General features: G+C 51.0%; 8 protein-coding genes across 8 annotated transcripts; 3 read left to right on the top strand and 5 right to left on the bottom strand.

Moving 5' to 3' along the window:
- Nucleotides 1-98: 98 nt before the first annotated feature.
- On the bottom strand, nt 99-1,293 carry SAICODRAFT_29189 (uncharacterized protein). The gene is made up of 2 exons (XM_019167345.1): nt 1,076-1,293; nt 99-1,023 (listed from the first exon to the last, which is right to left on the bottom strand). The coding sequence occupies exons 1-2, from the start codon at nt 1,127-1,129 to the stop codon at nt 253-255; spliced, it is 825 nt and encodes a 274-aa protein (XP_019026094.1). The 5' UTR covers nt 1,130-1,293; the 3' UTR covers nt 99-252.
- A 95-nt stretch (nt 1,294-1,388) lies between these two features.
- SAICODRAFT_29188 (uncharacterized protein) lies at nt 1,389-2,828 on the bottom strand. Its single transcript, XM_019167344.1, has one exon. The coding sequence runs from the start codon at nt 2,555-2,557 to the stop codon at nt 1,574-1,576; it is 984 nt and encodes a 327-aa protein (XP_019026093.1). The 5' UTR covers nt 2,558-2,828; the 3' UTR covers nt 1,389-1,573.
- On the top strand, nt 2,779-4,056 carry SAICODRAFT_197560 (uncharacterized protein). The gene is made up of 2 exons (XM_019166154.1): nt 2,779-3,048; nt 3,106-4,056. Exon 2 carries the CDS (start codon nt 3,190-3,192, stop codon nt 3,898-3,900), a length of 711 nt encoding a protein of 236 aa, XP_019026092.1. The 5' UTR covers nt 2,779-3,048; nt 3,106-3,189; the 3' UTR covers nt 3,901-4,056.
- Nucleotides 4,057-7,999: 3,943 nt separating this feature from the next.
- Nucleotides 8,000-9,858, top strand: SAICODRAFT_17400 (uncharacterized protein). Its single transcript, XM_019165795.1, has 3 exons — nt 8,000-8,212; nt 8,263-8,424; nt 8,480-9,858. Exons 1-3 carry the CDS (start codon nt 8,047-8,049, stop codon nt 9,736-9,738), a joined length of 1,587 nt encoding a protein of 528 aa, XP_019026091.1. The 5' UTR covers nt 8,000-8,046; the 3' UTR covers nt 9,739-9,858.
- On the bottom strand, nt 9,830-11,800 carry SAICODRAFT_89077 (aldehyde dehydrogenase). Its single transcript, XM_019171608.1, has 3 exons — nt 10,552-11,800; nt 10,364-10,500; nt 9,830-10,312 (listed from the first exon to the last, which is right to left on the bottom strand). Exons 1-3 carry the CDS (start codon nt 11,595-11,597, stop codon nt 9,942-9,944), a joined length of 1,554 nt encoding a protein of 517 aa, XP_019026090.1. The 5' UTR covers nt 11,598-11,800; the 3' UTR covers nt 9,830-9,941.
- Nucleotides 11,801-11,817: 17 nt separating this feature from the next.
- Nucleotides 11,818-13,235, top strand: SAICODRAFT_76809 (FMN-linked oxidoreductase). The gene has a single exon (XM_019171039.1). It carries the CDS (start codon nt 12,014-12,016, stop codon nt 13,160-13,162), a length of 1,149 nt encoding a protein of 382 aa, XP_019026089.1. The 5' UTR covers nt 11,818-12,013; the 3' UTR covers nt 13,163-13,235.
- A 27-nt stretch (nt 13,236-13,262) lies between these two features.
- On the bottom strand, nt 13,263-15,577 carry SAICODRAFT_5596 (putative mitochondrial outer membrane translocase receptor; the record flags this gene model as incomplete). The annotated part of the gene is made up of 2 exons (XM_019169412.1): nt 13,263-13,281; nt 13,689-15,577. The coding sequence occupies 2 exons, from the start codon at nt 15,575-15,577 to the stop codon at nt 13,263-13,265; spliced, it is 1,908 nt and encodes a 635-aa protein (XP_019026088.1).
- A 736-nt stretch (nt 15,578-16,313) lies between these two features.
- On the bottom strand, nt 16,314-16,671 carry SAICODRAFT_17396 (cytochrome-c oxidase, subunit VIIa; the record flags this gene model as incomplete). Its single annotated transcript, XM_019165794.1, has 2 exons — nt 16,589-16,671; nt 16,314-16,430 (listed from the first exon to the last, which is right to left on the bottom strand). The coding sequence occupies exons 1-2, from the start codon at nt 16,643-16,645 to the stop codon at nt 16,314-16,316; spliced, it is 174 nt and encodes a 57-aa protein (XP_019026087.1). The 5' UTR covers nt 16,646-16,671.
- Nucleotides 16,672-16,690: the final 19 nt, after the last annotated feature.

Genomic DNA, 16,690 nt, shown 5'->3' with positions numbered 1-16,690 from the left:
TTTGGCTGATATACGGTTATTCAAGGGGCATTACACTTGGTTTAGTCTTTTTCCATTTAGTTTTGGTTAACATTGCTTTCTTTTTTAAGTATGAACTTGTGCTGATAGGCAGTGAGCTAAGCATTTACTAAGGCCCGCGTGTGATAGTCTTGCAGCACATCCGATACGTAACGATTGTTTCTCTAACTAAATAACCCGCTGGCCGTAGCTAATGTTGCCAATGTCATGCTCAAACAGCTGCGTTTTGTCCCTCTATACTTGTGTCCTGGTAGTATTCGAAGACAAGATCTCCTCCTCCTCTTCAAGTCCTTCTCGCAGGAAGGGAAACAGGCCATCCACAGCAGCTCTCAAATGCCTCGGTATTCTAGATACGGGCGATTGCTGTGTCCCAACCACAGATGTCTCTTGTACTCTTCTCCATACCTCCAGAAACTCATCAGCGTCTGTTTCATCATCCGATATCTCCAGAGTCTCCATCATTTCAGTTTCAGGCGCTTCTTGTGCAATGTTTCCAGAAGGTTCAGACGTCAATTGAGCTGCGGGCTGAGCTAGAACGGGGGGGCGATTGAGCCTAGGTGCTGCAGTAGGTGTCAACGAAGCTGGAGGAGTTGACCTCACACCTCGTCCGCGCGGTGCGGGAGGAGCAAAATTTGATCCTCTCCCGGCAGCTGGGAGGACCTGCCCTATGGGAGCTCTGCCTGGTGTATTCTGTGGTCTCGTGGGACTGAATGGATAGGTAGAGGACAGGGGGAAAGTGCGTCCTCTTTGCGCATCCAGATAACCTCCTCTTCCTCTCATTACGCCCGGTACTCCGCGTCCTGTTTGACTTGCTGGAATTGGTTGAACCTGGGTAGTATATCGGACGTCTCTTGGCCCTGAAGGCGGTACATTCTGTGATATGCCTCGTCCTCTTCCTGGTGTGTTGGAACCAGGTGCTTGCTGAGAGGGAGTAGTAGGCGCCGTTGGGAAAGTGTGCGTTCTGGTGCGTTTAGGTTCTTGTGATGCCTCCACGGCTTCTTTTATCTTTCAAAACGTCAGTGTAATGAACAGTAAGTCAAATCGAGGTGAAAACCACTTCTTGAGGACAGGGCCTTTTCTGCGACGATTCGCCAGGCGCACTGGATGACATGCTCCTCTCCCAGCATGGACACACTCGACTGAGAGTATTACGCGTCAAGACGGGCTGGACCTTTTTAAGGTTCTGGTAATCGAGGCCAAATCGAACGTACGTTGTTTTCACATGCACAGACTCACAGCTTCCAAATGATACGGCGGCGGGTCCAGGGTTAAAGTTCCAAGCCGCGGTTCGTAACCCGTCGGCCGCACTGTATGAAAAACCTGGCACCTGGGATGTCTTGCTGCTCAACTCCCGATTTGCGGGACCCTAACAGATAGCCTGATAAGAATTTGGATTGATTTCTTTCCGAGAACATCGATCGTTGGATCTAGCTATCTCTCGTTCTACAATACCGTCAAAGAGGAGGCCTAGACTCGAAGCGTGCACATTCATGGTACACGTCTTCGGCCTCGACGGCTATGATCTATCCTACATCTTTTCCGTTTCCACCCTGATTCATACCAACTTACTGCCGAGCAAGAATGCAGCGACAAAGCCCAACGTTTCCACACCCGCATTGCCGACGGCCTGAACAACAGCCGGACCAGGACACACACCACGCAAACCCCAGCCAACACCAAAAATCAACGATCCCACGATGAGCTTCACATCAATCGCGCCTCCTTGAGAAGTCCACCATTTTGAGTCGAGGAGTGGAGCCTTCAAGGACTTGATGGTGCGGAAGTAGTGAATGGCATTAGGCAAAACACCGCCCAGGACAATCATCATCAGTGATGGGTCCCAGTTGTGGAGATCGGTGATGTTCAAAAAGCCAAGCGTCTTGGTGGGGTGAACCATGCCAGACACGATAAGACCGAGAGAAAAGAACAAGCCGGATGCAAAGGAAGCTACATTTCGGAGAACGGCTTTGGTCTTTTCGGACGGCTCGTAAGCCGCGCCGACGGCACGGATACTCTGAAAGGTAATGACAGCCAATGCATAGAGTCCGATGAGAGCACGCTGCTCTGCGGGTGTTGGCCACAGAGGCTGATAGAGGGGTGTGGAGGAGCTGGGAGCACTTCCAACAAAGTACGTCGTCGCAACCGAGGAAGCGAAAAGAGCGACAGTGGCGGCGATGGACCGAGGCGACAGTCGAGCGAGTCCGCAGAGCATATGTCCAGACGTGCAACCGTTTGCGAGCTTCGTACCAGCACCAACGAGAGCGCCTGCCAGCAGGGCCCCGGTCAGCCCGCCCAAAAGAGGGATTGTGGCGGAAACTGTCAACGCTGACTGCAAATAGCTTGGTGCAAGGAACTTGGTTGCCAGTGTACCGACTGCCATTCCGAGCAATGACGCAGCCCGCCATGGTGCGTGATCACCCCAAACATACTCTCTGAGGATGCCGGAGCATCCGAGTATCCGTCCGTTCAGAAGCTCAAAGTTGGAGACCGAGGAGAAGAGCAGCAGCCCGCCGACGAAGGAGTGTATAGGCGTGAACATATCGTCAAAAGACGTGTCAAGTCGTCAGTGGGGTTGTCCTGAGCCGGCCCATCTTGCTTTTTGTGTGTGTTGCGGCTTTGCCCAGGGTCTTTGCTTCGGCGTTTGCTTTAAGCGCGCCTCCGAGGCGATCGAGTAACGTGGATACGAAGCAGATACCGGAATTGGAAGTCCAGCAAACATTACAGAAAATGATGGGAAGAAGGGTTTATCTCTTCAAAATGCAAAGCCGATTATATTAACGTCATGGATCACCTTCACGAACTTTTTTTCTCAGTCAATGATTTTCCCTAATTGGGCAAATAACAAACAAGCGCTCTGCCGAAGCCCGATGGACGGCACTCTCTAGGCGCGGTGTACCGAAATACGTACACCATCCGTCGTCCTTTGCGAAGGGTCCCTTAAGAACCCAACAGGCCCCAGCTCAGTTGAATCTCTCCGACCGCTACCCGTCCCTCGCTTCTATTCCTAACACTCGTTCGGCTGTTGATCAGGTATGTTCAGGCCTGATCCTCTTTACTCTGTTTCATTTTCTAATTCTATCTTGCTAGCTACCACTTTCTTTCACCCAAACGTTACACTCTCTTGCCCGCAGTTTTCGCCGTTAACACTACATCTTACAACGATCTACAACAATGGCTGTTATGAGCAAGATTACCTTCGTTATTACCCTCCTGCTCGCGCTGGCCACGATCTACACTTCTGCTGCGCCTGTGGCATCCAGTGTTGCCTCATCTGCTGTTACGAAGACTACCGCAACTGCCACTTCATCGAAAGCTGTTCCTTCTAGCTCTGTTAGCCGGTCCTCCGCATCTGCTTCCGCTTCTGCTTCGGTATCTGCTGATCCTTGGTTGACCATCAACACTCCCGGTTACGGTGGTTCCATCACGAGCTGCTCCCAGATCTTGATTTCCTGGATTTCTGCCAACCTTCCTTCCGAGAAGACCGAGCTTGACCTTGTTTCCACCACGACCTCGAACGTTTACGTCATTGACTCTGAGGTTGACTTCTCCAAGTCTGGTTCTTTGAAGTACACTGTTCAGGTTCCTGCGGACAACTACTACTTGTTGGCGTCTCCGGCTGGATTGAACGGTGTGACTGCCTACTCTGGATTCTTCAACGTCTCCACTGGCTCCTCCACCTCCTGCCTCGTCTCTGATTCTACCACTCCCACCATGAGCAACATTGTCTCCTCGAACACCACCAGCTCCTCTACTTCTTCCTCTTCCGGAGCTGTCGCCAGTGTCAAGGCTTCCACCAGTGCCGCTCAGAAGGTCAGCGCCAAGGTCGCTCAGCAGGGCATTGCCGCGTTCGCTGCCATAATTTTGGCCATCGCCCTCATCTAATCTTACTAACATAGCACAGTAAAAATTCGAGCGAAGAAGGATGTTGAAAGTTGCATTGAGTTATTTTGGGTGATACACATATTTTCTTTCGCCTTCCATGTTGATCATAGATTGGCGGTCCTATTTCAGGACATTTTCTTTATTTTCAACACATTTTTCGCGAGGGAAACGGAGTTTTGGTTCGGCGCCTCACAAGGGTGTGTTCTTGGGTTGTTGATGGACGCATCAACAGCTTTTTCTGGAGATTGAGGGCAGGTAATGATCACACTTCACCCTCGTCGCCTTTGACAATGTAGGCGGAGGATGACTATTTAGCTTAGGATAGGACAACTATGTCTCTGATCAAATATATCAACGTTGAGGCTTACTATCAGCAGGTTTGACAACTTACAGTCGACTCCCCATTTTTTCCTGGTACTGCTGTATGCAAAATTCTTGACGCGCATCATTTTACGGTGTCTTCGTCCAGGACGCGACCATCCCACCAAACAAGCTGCCAAAACTTGAAAATGCCCCCTAGGATACTGAAAGGAGCTGCTAAGGCTTCCCATAAGCGCAGCGCAGCGCATCGACTCGTACCCCCAAATCGCTCTCCCATCTCCTCGAGGATGCAGCTCCACCACCACCTACAATACAGTCCGGAGGGGAAAAAGGCTAAAGACAGGACGCAGACGCACTGGTTCGTACTATCAGCAGCTTTGACAACTTCCAAGTCGTCATTCTCGTCGCTAGGGAAATGAACCACAAGTACCCCCAAGCACCCTGGACGGTCAATGCGGTCAGGTCTTGGGCCAACCAAGAACAGCTTTTGATCGATCTCACCCTGGAGGAGCTCTGTCATGATCATATGGTCGTTGAAGGCGTCAAGAAATACTCTCTGAAGCCCAACATCAACTGGAAAGTCTGCCGCGGGAGGAGCCGGGATGCACCATGGTGTAGACTACAAAGGGAGGACGACTGGGAAGCCTTCATTGATGCCGTCCACGTTGAGCGCAATACACCCAAGGTCAAATGGTCAGCTTTCAACCCAATCGATACACAGTGCGACCCTATAAGGGCTGCTTCTCAACCCGAGTTCAACCAGCAAACCCCCGTGCACGCCTCTCAGACTCAGCCCAAGGCTCGAATGAACTTGCGAATGATCCTCAATGCGACAAAAGGATCCTTGCTGTTCAGACCCTGCAGGCTAAGCACAAATGCGCCAAGCACCACCAGCAGTACTGCTATGTTCATCTCTTTTCTGGTCAACATCAATACATTACCAATGATCTCCTCAATCTATGGTCTAAGTACTTGGTGGCGAAAGAACCTGGAGTTATCATCGAGGATCCACCCATCCATGATCCCCTTTTTGCTGGGTTGTGCCATGAATGGCTTCAAGACCTCCGGTTTCCCACACTCTTATTGTGATCATGCAACATCTATGCACTTTCATGTATATGTCCTATGATTACGTCTTATGTTTACGTCTTAGCTAATGTTTTAGTCTTACGTACTTCTGGTCTGATGCGCTGTGGCTTGATGGCCTTATAGTGGTGCACCAGCACGGCTTACGCCTTTTTGCATGAGTTAGGACTACGCTTATCTGCGTAGGTTAGAGCTACGCACATCTGCGTAGCCTAACAACTATATAAAGGGGAGTTCTCTCCCCCCAACTTAGTTCTTTAGTTAGCAACAAGAGTCTTTGAGAAAACCAAGACTTTACTACCTCTCCAGCTCAAGTAGGTTCCTTAACCTCTTGGGTGTCTCGTTCGTCTATGCCACTTCAAGTATCCTGCAACCAAGTCGTCACTTGTTCAGTTCCGCATACAAACCGCCCTCGACCACCTTGTTATGTCTTGTATGTCAGTCTTGCTTTGGGCCTGATCTTACCAATGATCATGTCATTCAGTCTTACGTCACCCTACATCAGTGTTACGTCATCTCGGTCTCGGTCCCCTTCACTGGATAGACTCAACCCGACTCGTGTCAGCACTTGAGTATCAGTTTCAATCAGCTAGGACGAGCGTTGTCATTCTTTCAGGAGTCACAACGCCCGTCCCTGACAGGTTGCTCGAACCATTCAAGTTGACAGATCAACTGGAAACACCTGAAAGCAGGCACTCTTCGTCCGGTGTCCCTCAACTACCTACACCGGTGACTGCGCCTCAATTCGATCTACCGTTACCTCCCTCAAATCAGCCTACTCCGACCCCGACCCCAACAACCACGACCATTGACCCGCAAATGCTCAGAGGCTTGAGCCATCTTCAAGGGCCGGCTGCTGATGATTTGGACGGGCTTCTAGCCTATTTCAAGACCAAGGTCCCAGACTACATTGACTTCGATTGTCAGACGGTTTAAGATGCAATTATCGACAATTGAGTAGTGCTCGACGATCTCAAAAACATCGAGCCCAATGGCCTACCGCCTGTGAAGCGTGGATGGGTGAGGATTATGCGCAAGTGGTGGCCGGTTTGGCAGGCCTCGACCCCTAGGCGTCGAGGAGACACCCTTCGAGGTCTACGAGAGCCAGGATTTTGATGAAAGCTCTGCATGATAGTTATCTTTCTCGTACCGTACTGTACTGCTTTTCAATCCACAATGCTTAATTCTTTTGCAATAAGCTCACAAAACTCGCACGTACTCCGTCGAGCACGAAATGACATTGCCAAGCATTCTGCATCCTAACGCAGGGAATGACATTTTGCCAAGCATTCTGCACGTTAACACAGGTATCAGCTGTGCAATATGCTTGACAAGCGCACCAAAGCAGGGCTTAGTGTGCATACTTCTTGTCTCAGAGGAGTGTAGGTTAGTAAGCTACACTTGCATGCCACACAGGTGGGGCAGTTCCCAGCCATTTTGTTAAGGAAAAGACCCGTGAGAACGGTAAGTACGTGAACAATGAGCGAAATACCTCCTTCGATTCATGAAAATACTGAGACTAACTAATGAATGACAGCTACACCCGCTCAGCCTCTCGAGCAGCCATTTGGCGGTTGTTATCAACATAGTGGCGCAAATCCAGGCTGGTCAGCGCATAACCACAGCCCGTATACAAACTGCAGTTTTTTTTCCAGATCTGAGTTGATATAGACAATCGCTTTCTGAATAAAAGAGGGAGGGTTGAGACGGGCGTTAGGATTGTTGTTATTGCGCTTTATCCTGGCCTTCATCATGCTGAAACAGAGCTCCACTGGGTTAAGGTTGGGTGAGTATGGTGGTAAGAAAACTATACAGTACCCATGTTGATTCACTAAGAGTTCAGCAACCCTTGGATCATGATGAATTCGACAATTATCAAGCACAATGACACTGTTGAATGCCGGCAGCACACTCCCACGTGTCGAACATCCAAAGACCCTCTCCTGGATGGCGCGGGAGCCGGTCGGTGAGTATCCAAATTTTCGTCAACCCGTCCGCTCATCCACGGCTGATTTGTCGAGAAATATCACCTGCTCTTGAGTGTAGTCAGTCGTTTCAATGACATGTTTTGCGCGTAAGATGGGGTTGCGCTGGACTACCCGTAAGGTTAAGACCTTATGGGTTTAGCCAATCTTTTGCAGGTAGTGGGTGACATGGTAGCACGATAGAGATGTAGCGACTTGATCGTTGAGAAACTCAGCACAGTCGTCTTGATAGAGGGTAGGGCTTTTGCCGTACAAGCAATTAATTTGCTGCGGTCATTTAGTGATGCCCTTGGTGGTACCCGTAAGCAGCACTAGTCTTCTTACTGAGCTCAGGAACTCGTCAATAGCTGGTTTGCGCCCGCAGGTTGAGTTGCCCTCACGCTCAGTAAGCACTGTCTCCTCGAATCTCTTCACAATGCGGTAAACTGTGCGACGAGACCTCTCGATGCTGGTCGCAATATCATAGACATCCTTCCCAGAAGCATATTGGTTGATTTCGTTGTGGCGGTCGACCTCGGGACATATATTCGCCAAGCATTTTGAGCCCTTACTGAGTTTCTTAAACCTTTTTTCCAGTTGTTTAAAGGCGTTTACTCTTACAATTACAGGGGTCTCGCGCATGTGCGAAAATGCGCGTCAAGAATTCTGCACACAGCAGTATACGACAGCGTGCCTTGCAGCCTCGTGTGATTGCTCTAAGCGCGTAGCAACATCCAAGTACAACTTTGAACATAAATTCAAATCAATTATACCAATGCCGGATGCTGTTGTGCAAGCCCGGCCATCTACGGCCGGGTCCACGGTGTCGCGGGACACGACTGCCGCGTTACGGCCCGATGCGAAGGAGGAAATTTGGTCTACTATGCTCAGCTCTGTGTCGGCAACGAAGGCCATTCCATTGAAGAACGTCTTCATTTTGGGTAAGAACTGAAAGTATTTCTTAACTGTTCTCAATACTGATCTTACCTAGGTGGTGGTGCAACTGGCGCTCAAGAATTCGTGGAGTCGTTAATGAGAGTTCAGGGAGCCGAGAAGAAGCGTGCGCGGCAACGGAAGCATACACAGGCGCCATTGACGACTGAACTAGCATTGGGCTATACATATTTGGATATTGAAGAAGCTGAGCATGAAGGTATGTCTTCTGGCGCATAGTTCACCCTACCTCTCCTGATCCTCTTGTTTCTCAGACATCTTGACACGCCTCGGTCTCTACACGCTTCCCGCACCTGCGCCATCTTACGAACCTATCCTTGCTCAAGCGGTCGCAGCTTCGCCGATACCCGACAACCTACTTCTCATTTTACTGGACTGGGCAACTCCGTGGACATGGCTGTCGGAGATCCGTAAGTGGGTGCGGACGTTGAAACGAGTGACGAGCAGAATCCGAGAGTCGGATGCCCTGGCTGAGGAGGCCATGGATAAGCTAATGGAGGACTGGGAAATGCGTATACGAAACTATACCGAGAATGCAACGGCAACAGCAACTAGCGAGGCGGCGGTCAGTGATGTCTCTCTACCACTATCATCCGGTCAATTTGATGATCCATTGGGTCTTCCTTTGATGGTCGTCTGTCATAACGCCGACAAAACCGAAAGTATTGCACGGGAAGCGAACTTTAAGGACGAGCAGTTCGACTTCATCCAACAATATTTACGCACTGTCTTACTGAAACACGGCGCCGGTTTGCATTATACCACTCCTTTCTTAACGGAGACGACTTCAGCATTATTCAATGCCATCCAATCAGCATTCTCTCTTCCAACTGCTGCACCAACACCCAAGGCGAACGTCATTGCAAGAGATGCCGTAATTATCCCTTTCGGATGGGACTCGTGGGGCAAGATCCGTGTCCTCCGAGAGGGGTTTGATGTCGAAGGCGTCCACGCCGGATGGGCTGTAGACCTCAAGGAGGACAGTAATGACACGGAAGCTAGCGCAATCGAAGTCTACGAAGATGTCATCAAAGACCCTAAGCAGGCATCTTCAGCTGTGCTGGCTCTCGGTGCATCAGATAGCATAACGCATTGTGCAGCTGAGCAGGACTTCCTGACAGAACAACTCAAGATCCTGGAGAAGAAGGCCTCCGAAAGCAAGGAAGCGCCGTCATCTGCTTCGCAAATGTCTGCGTCATCAAACTTTTCGTACACCAACTCTGCACTGGGACCTGTGTCATTCAACGTTGGCGGAATCCAAGTCGATGCCGACGATGTGGATGAGAGGCTGCGCCGTCTGAAGGACAGGAAGAGCATCAAACCATCATCGAGCGATGTCACTCTTGATGGTATAGACGGAGGCAAAGCACAGACTGAGGTACTGCAGAACTTCTTCAACAGCTTGTTGACCAAGAAGGCCAACAAGCCCACGACCTCCGGCGGCAGTCCCTCCCGGTCGAGTTCGAAAGATGTCCCTCCACGGTCATCGCGTTCGGATACGGAGGCTCGGTGAGTTGGAAGCGTTAACTGTTGGATTGGCGTTTTTGGGTTTGGCTATTACGGCGTACATTGGCTTTCGCACATAACACTACAGGGATTGCATTGGAATACCCAAAATATATTGCTTGCTGAGATACAACATATCGTTGATTCACCATATGTACTAGACCAACGAATGGTACAGTTCATAACCACAAAGAGCATGGCGACGGGGGCTCAAGCAGCAACCCCCCTAATCCTACCGACCCAAACCGCGATCAACCCGATAGCTGCAAACAATACCCACTTACTCACCTTGCCACGCTTTCTGACAGTATCGCCTGGCTTGAACCAAGCCTTGGGTGCCATAGCTGCGATAGCCTTGAACTTCCATGGCAAGTACGGAGGATACCTCACCGCCATTATCTTCTCCATCCATCCCGGGGTCTTCGCGATAACGCGATCGTGAGAGAAAGCATCGAAAGAGGTTTGTCCGCGGTATGCGCCCATGCCGGATTCACCGACACCGCCGAAGGGAACGTTTGTAATTGCCGCGTGTTGGATCGTGTCGTTGACTGTAACACCGCCGGAGCGAGTTTGGGAGAGGACTGTGAACTGCTGTCAGTCATTGAAAAGAAACCGTGCACACCGTGGTTCACCTTTGTCGACTTCCTTCTTGTCATCACTGAAGATGTATAGTGCCAGCGGAGTATCGGTATACTTGTTTACGAACTGCACCGCTTCATCAACCGAATTGACAGTGACGATCGGGAGAACAGGGCCGAAGATCTCATCACTATACGCACCATGTAAGGGCTTGGACGCGTCGTCTTAACAAATGTCATACCTCATCAGCGTGTCATCGTGGGTAACGCCTGTGACAATTGTTGGTGCAATGAAACGCTCCTCGATCTTCACATGTCCTCCAAAAGCGATGGTGCCCTTACTTTCCTGCAAGGCCTTCGCAATCCTCTTGCAATGAACGTCGTTCACGATCCTGCCGTAATTCTCAATCTCCGCGATCTTATCGTCTTCACCATAGAACTTCTCGAGCGACTTTCTGAACTCAGCCACGAGTTCGTCCTCGACCTGCTTGCTTTCTGCCAAGACATAGTCGGGGGCAAGACACGTCTGGCCGCAGTTCATAAACTTGCCCCACGCGATCCTCGTGGCAGCAAGAGGAATATTCGCAGTATTCGTCACAATGGTCGGATTCTTGCCTCCTAATTCGAGGATCGTCGGCGTGAGATTCTTCGCCGCTGCAGCAGCGATGATCCTCGCAACCTTCGAGTTACCGGTATACATGATCTTGTCCCAGTTCTCGTCCAAGAGCTTTGTCGTCTCCGGTATAGCGCCGTTAACGATGCGGTAACAGCTCTGATCCATGTACTTCGGGAATAACTCCGCCAGCAGCTGAGCAGTATGTGGCGACAACTCGGAAGGCTTCAAGACGACACAGTTTCCCGCCGCAAGTGCTCCGACGAATGGACACAACACCAACTGCAACGGATAGTTCCAGGCGCCGATGATCAACACAACACCCATTGGGGTCTTTTTAATCCAGGGCGCAGCAGCTTTCATCGCCAATTTGATCCCCGGCACCTTCTTGTCCTTCTGCCATCTCCCACTCTCCAAGCCGGCAATCGCACCCAAGACATCCTCCTCAACAAACCCAATTTCCGTTAGATACGTCTCGAACTCGGGTTTTGCGAGGTCGGCTTTGAGGGCTTTGACGATTGCCTCGTGATTTTCGTGAACGAAGAAGTAGAGTTGGCGGAGTTGCTGGATGCGGAATTTGATCGATTGGGACTTTTGACCGTGGAAGGATTGATGGAGGTCGGAGACGATAGTGGGAATATCCTCGACCGGGGTGTGGGTCAATGCGGCCGCCATCGTGGCAGAAGTTGACTAGAAGTTCTTATCGGTTACAATTGCAACAATGGTACAGGTGTATGCTCTCTGTCTTCCTTATAACGTCGTGCCAAAAATGGAGTTGGTCCAGCTGAAGTTGTTGTTCCGTGTAAATGCTCCAAGGCGTCCTCGGTGATCGACTCAGACCCCGCACCCAGGAGAGCCTGCGGGGAGTCCTCCGGCTGCCGTTCTTGGCACTGTCCACGGAAGAATAGGAATAGATAGTTCTACTTGACAGTTACCTTGCCTACACAGGACGGGTTCACGGTTGACGTCGACGTCATCGCGGAAGCGGTGTTACTTCACGAAGGCGACGGATTACTAAGGCCGACAAAGATCTCCTATTTATACCCGCATACATCCCCGTCGAAGGAGGGTAAACAAAACAATTCACAATCATGACCAAATTCCAGAAACTCCTCTCTCCTCTCCCTCTCGGCCAGGGTGGTCCGACCTTGAAGAACCGCATCATCATGGGTTCTTTGACCCGTAACAGAAACCTCGTCCCTCAGCAGGTCAACATTGACTACTACACCCAGCGTGCCAAAGGTGGAACCGGTCTGATCTTGACCGAAGGAACCTTGGTCGCTCCCCAGGGTACCGAGTGGCCCAATGCTCCGGGTATCTACACCGAGGAGCAGACCGCGGCGTGGAAGAAGGTCGTCGACTCCGTCCACAAGGCCGGCGGAACCATCTTCCTGCAACTCTGGCACGTCGGCCGTGTCGCTCACCCCGACATGCCCATCCAAAAGGCAACCGGCAAACCCGTCCCCGGTCCCTCTGCCATCGCCGCCAGAGGAGGAAAGTTCCGTCAGCTCAACAACGCCGAATACGTGACACCCCACGCCGTCGAGAACCCTCACGACATCGTCATGGAATACTCCCAAGCCGCCAAGAACGCAAAAGAAGCCGGCTTCGACGGTGTCGAACTTCACTGCGCGAACGGATACCTCCCCAACCAGTTCCTTGAAACCGTCTCTAACCAGCGTACCGACAAATACGGCGGTTCAATCGAGAACCGTATGCGTTTCCCCCTCGAGATCTTGGATGAGATCTTCAAGCACTTCAACAAGAAACAAGTCGGTATCAAGCTCTCCCCAGCCGGTGGCTACAACGACGTCGGGGAGCACACCATGGAGGAACTCCGTGCTACTTACGTCCCCTTCTACACTAAATTAAACGAAATCAACATCGCATACATCCAAACTATGCGTCCCGGTTTCGGTGACCCAATGTACGGCGGCGTCCCCCGCTCCCAGAAAGAACTCGATATCTTCAAGGAGTTCCGTCACCTCGTCACGGGCCCGAAGTTCTTCGCAAACTATGATTATTCGCCCGAAGAGGCCGAACAGCATATTCAGGAGGGGAAGGCGGATGCGGTGGTGTTTGGACGGTATATGATTACCAACCCGGATTTCGCGAAGAGGGTTGAGCAGGGAGTGGAGTTTACTGAGCAGGGTAATCCCGAGAAGGATGTTCCTTTGTGGTATGGGTTCCCTGAGGGACACCCTGAGAAGGGTTACTCTGATTACGAGGCGAAGCTTTAAATGAGTCGACAAGAGTACACAGTGTTGTAGGATTACATATACCAAAGATCTAGGAAGAGAACAGTAATATCAGAATATCTTCCAATTGCAACAAGCACACCTAAACCTTGTCAACTTGGCTATGCCATCCGTCTCACAGTCCGCTCCTACCGGAGGAAACGCCTATGCTGCGGATTACCGGGTCCATAACAAAATCAGAGTTCGTATCAAGATGATGAAGGCCACGCGTGCACGTATATTGGCAGTTCATGATGGTGATTTGTACGCATCGGCAATGGCAATTCAAAATGTCAAGAGAACGAACTCTGATTATGGTATATACAGGAACGCATCTGATCGAAAGATTGGAGAGCAATACCAAACTGAAAAAGAGACAAAACGTATCCCCGATGACTCGAAAGCACTCATACGTATGCTCCCACGTACGCTTCCCCACGCACCCACCCACGTCCGCGTTTTACATTTCCATTATCATACCATATCGTACCTCAACTCACGCCTTCCCAATAAATAAACCTACACTTACATCATTCCAGCACCAGTAGCAGCGAGCTTCTCAGCCAATTGTGGGTAAGTCTCAACGATCTGCAACTGCACCTTGGTAGCCTGCTTGTAGGACAACGCATTCACCAACTCTGCAGGGGTTCTTGCCAACTCGGCGCTCTTCTCAAAATACTCCAACGCTTCCCGGGTCTTTCCTTGCTGCAACAAGAGCTGAGCCATGGTGGCGACAGCAACGTCACATGAGGGGTCGATAGCCAGAGCTTTCTCACAGAGAACAGTAGCCTCCTTCACGTCCTTCTTCCACTGAAAGGTCACAAGAGCTTTGTTGATTAACGGCAAGACGTTCATGTTGGAGGTGTGAGCCTTCTCCAACTCGATAGCACGGTCGAACTTTTCAAGAGCATCCTCGAAACGCTGCTGGTCCATCAATAACTCTCCGTAGTAGTTGTGGACTTCCGAGTAAGTGTCACCGAACTGCTTGATGCATCTCCTGAAGGTAGCCATAGAGCTAGCGATGGATCCGAGCTTGTACTGAGCGACACCCAACTGAACGTGGGAGAAGACAAAGTTCTTGTCAAGGTCAATCGATCTCTGGTAGTCCTTGGCAGCAGCAGCATACTCACCAGTGATGAAGCGGACTTGACCGCGGTGGTAGTAGATATCAGGATCCTCCGCGTTGACCTCAATAGCCTTGTCAAAGTCATCCCAAGTCTTCTCGCGCTCACCGAGCTCCATGTGGACAGATGCGCGCTTGACGTAGTTCTGGACCAAAGCTGGGTCGAGCTCAGTGGACTTGTCAAGGTACTCCATAGCCTTCTGGGCATTGCCCATGATGAACTCAAAGGTTCCCTTCCATGAGTATGCCAAAGCCAAGTGAGAGCAGCCCTTCTCAATGGCCTCGTCGAACAAGTTCATCGACTTCTCGTAATCCCTGCGCTCCAAAGCCTCGATAGCCGCCTTCAACTTTGCATCGCCAGACTCAGCATCAGCAGACTCGATCATCGGTGCATCCTTCCTCCTGAACGCATCCATGTACGCATTGACGAATGTCGGGCTGGGCAACTTCTGCTCACGCGTAGACCAGATCTGGGCAGCCTCCTCCTCCGCGACCTTCTTCAACAAACGCTCGATAGCCATCTGAGCAGTCTGGTTGGTGAAACCGTCCATAATGCACGACGCAGTGAAATCCAACAACGCGTCGCCGTTCTTGCCCAAGGCCTCGCTAGCGACCGCACGACGGTTAAGAGCCTTGATGTACATGCTGTCCAACTTGAGCGCAGCGGTAGTGTCCTCAATCACCTTCTGGTGGTCACTCTTGGCTGCGTAACAAGCAGCGCGGTTGGACCAGAAAACGGGGTCATCCGCCTTGCAGATGATAGCACGAGAGTAGCAGGCAATAGCGGTCTCGAACTCCTTCTTCTGGTACGCCTTGTTACCGGCGCTCTTGAGTTGGGTGGCGAACTCCGCACGCTGCTCGGGAGTCATAGCCGCAACACTCTCCTCAGTGATCTCTGGCAAACCATCGGTTCCAGCAACTGGTTCGGGGGTAGCCATGGTCGGCGCTGGAGTCTCCACCTTCTTGTCCTCCGCAAGTGTCTGTGCAACCTCCTCAACCTTCGATGGCTTCTCGTCAACCTGATCCTTCTCCTCCGCCAAACGCTCCTCGTGCTTCTGTTTTCGCTCCGCTCTCCGCTGCTTCTTCGTTGGCTTGGGTGAGGGCGCCGATCCGTCGGACGATTTTGAGTGCAAGTAGTAGACACCACCAGCTCCGACAACGATCACCGCAGCGGCCGTGGCATAAACAACGGCCTTGTTTTCCGAGACGTACTTGGTGATGCGATCCCAGACACCGGGCGAAGAAGTCGCCTTATCCAGGGCGACGCTGGTAACGGGTACTGGCTCGGCGGACATCTATGCTATGTTGGAAAGGAAGACAGGCTCTGTATGTGATGGATGTTGCGATTGCAATTGAGCTGGAGGATCAGACGTCGTTGCAATGTGATAACCGGATTGTCGGTTTTTGGTGGAGCGGTTTTGAGTAATCGAGTAATTCGGATCCTGAAGTTTCGGCCCAGGCACCACCAAGCATAAAGCTCACCCGGTCCAATGGCCCAACAAGACGTGAACGGCAATTGCCATGTACAAGAGCAAGTGAACAAGATTTACGTTATTCTACAGGCGCTTGGGATCTTCTGTTCAGTGCACGGGCCATGATGCGACGGAAGCTGAATGGATCACAACTCATTGGCTCCGAACGTTGGTAACCGCAACGAGCGGTAAATGGCCATGATGAAATGAGCGAGAGCGGGATTGGTTTGTCGTGGCCTGTTCGATGCTGGTTCGCATGACTGTGGTAGCAGAAGAGCAACAGACGACTGATTCATAGGATCATCCAGACGGGGAAACCGGGCCGATTCCCAAGAAGAAGGACCACATGTGCTTGCAAGTTCAAGTCACGGCTTTGATGGCGAAAACGCGTAATGCATGTTTTTGATTTGTTGATTTATTATTAGACATAATCCACTTCCATCATGTTGCAACCTCGTCAAATGAGCGTCAACCTTGCAATGCTGCACGACAAACATTAGCATACAATCCCATAACAATGACAGTCCGACATCACGACTGAGAAATTCGTAGGCATACCTTACTCCAAACCCTCGGCCTCGAGCTTACGGTAGTAAGCGTCACGGTGCTGAACAGCAGGAACATGGTATCCGTACCACCACCAGTAACCACCACCAATACCAAGTCCAAAGCAGATCTAACAGCCAACGTCAGCGCACAACTCACACAACCGACAACACCCGCAGTTTGCTCCCCCCTTCGCGCGCGATCGACTCCGCTCTCCCTCAACCCGAGCCTGAGCAGAAGCGACGCAACGAGACGAGCAATCGAGATGGGACAAAGAGGAAAACGTACGGACAAGTCCTTGATCAACTGCCTTCTGAACATGCCGGTAATAGGAGCGATGGCCATTTTGATTTGTGTTTGAGGGATAGAGTTTGAGTGTGTAACGTAAGA

Source organism: Saitoella complicata (genome assembly GCF_001661265.1).
Source record: "Saitoella complicata NRRL Y-17804 unplaced genomic scaffold SAICOscaffold_4, whole genome shotgun sequence".
Classification (NCBI taxonomy): Eukaryota; Fungi; Ascomycota; class Saitoellomycetes; order Saitoellales; family Saitoellaceae; genus Saitoella; species Saitoella complicata.
This window is presented reverse-complemented; position numbering and strand designations above follow the sequence as displayed.

Excerpts from the sequence above, each read along its gene's own strand:
- SAICODRAFT_29189 (XM_019167345.1), bottom strand. The coding sequence starts at position 1,129 with ATGTCATCCAGTGCGCCTGGCGAATCGTCGCAGAAAAGGCCCTGTCCT. Across the intron at positions 1,024-1,075 it reads AAAGGCCCTGTCCTCAAGAA|ATAAAAGAAGCCGTGGAGGC; the intron begins GTGGTTTTCACC and ends ACGTTTTGAAAG.
- SAICODRAFT_29188 (XM_019167344.1), bottom strand. The coding sequence starts at position 2,557 with ATGTTCACGCCTATACACTCCTTCGTCGGCGGGCTGCTGCTCTTCTCC.
- SAICODRAFT_197560 (XM_019166154.1), top strand. The coding sequence starts at position 3,190 with ATGGCTGTTATGAGCAAGATTACCTTCGTTATTACCCTCCTGCTCGCG.
- SAICODRAFT_17400 (XM_019165795.1), top strand. The coding sequence starts at position 8,047 with ATGCCGGATGCTGTTGTGCAAGCCCGGCCATCTACGGCCGGGTCCACG. Across the intron at positions 8,213-8,262 it reads GAAGAACGTCTTCATTTTGG|GTGGTGGTGCAACTGGCGCT; the intron begins GTAAGAACTGAA and ends GATCTTACCTAG. Across the intron at positions 8,425-8,479 it reads TGAAGAAGCTGAGCATGAAG|ACATCTTGACACGCCTCGGT; the intron begins GTATGTCTTCTG and ends CTTGTTTCTCAG.
- SAICODRAFT_89077 (XM_019171608.1), bottom strand. The coding sequence starts at position 11,597 with ATGGCGGCCGCATTGACCCACACCCCGGTCGAGGATATTCCCACTATC. Across the intron at positions 10,501-10,551 it reads CACGATGACACGCTGATGAG|TGATGAGATCTTCGGCCCTG; the intron begins GTATGACATTTG and ends TGGTGCGTATAG. Across the intron at positions 10,313-10,363 it reads CAAGAAGGAAGTCGACAAAG|TCCTCTCCCAAACTCGCTCC; the intron begins GTGAACCACGGT and ends AGCAGTTCACAG.
- SAICODRAFT_76809 (XM_019171039.1), top strand. The coding sequence starts at position 12,014 with ATGACCAAATTCCAGAAACTCCTCTCTCCTCTCCCTCTCGGCCAGGGT.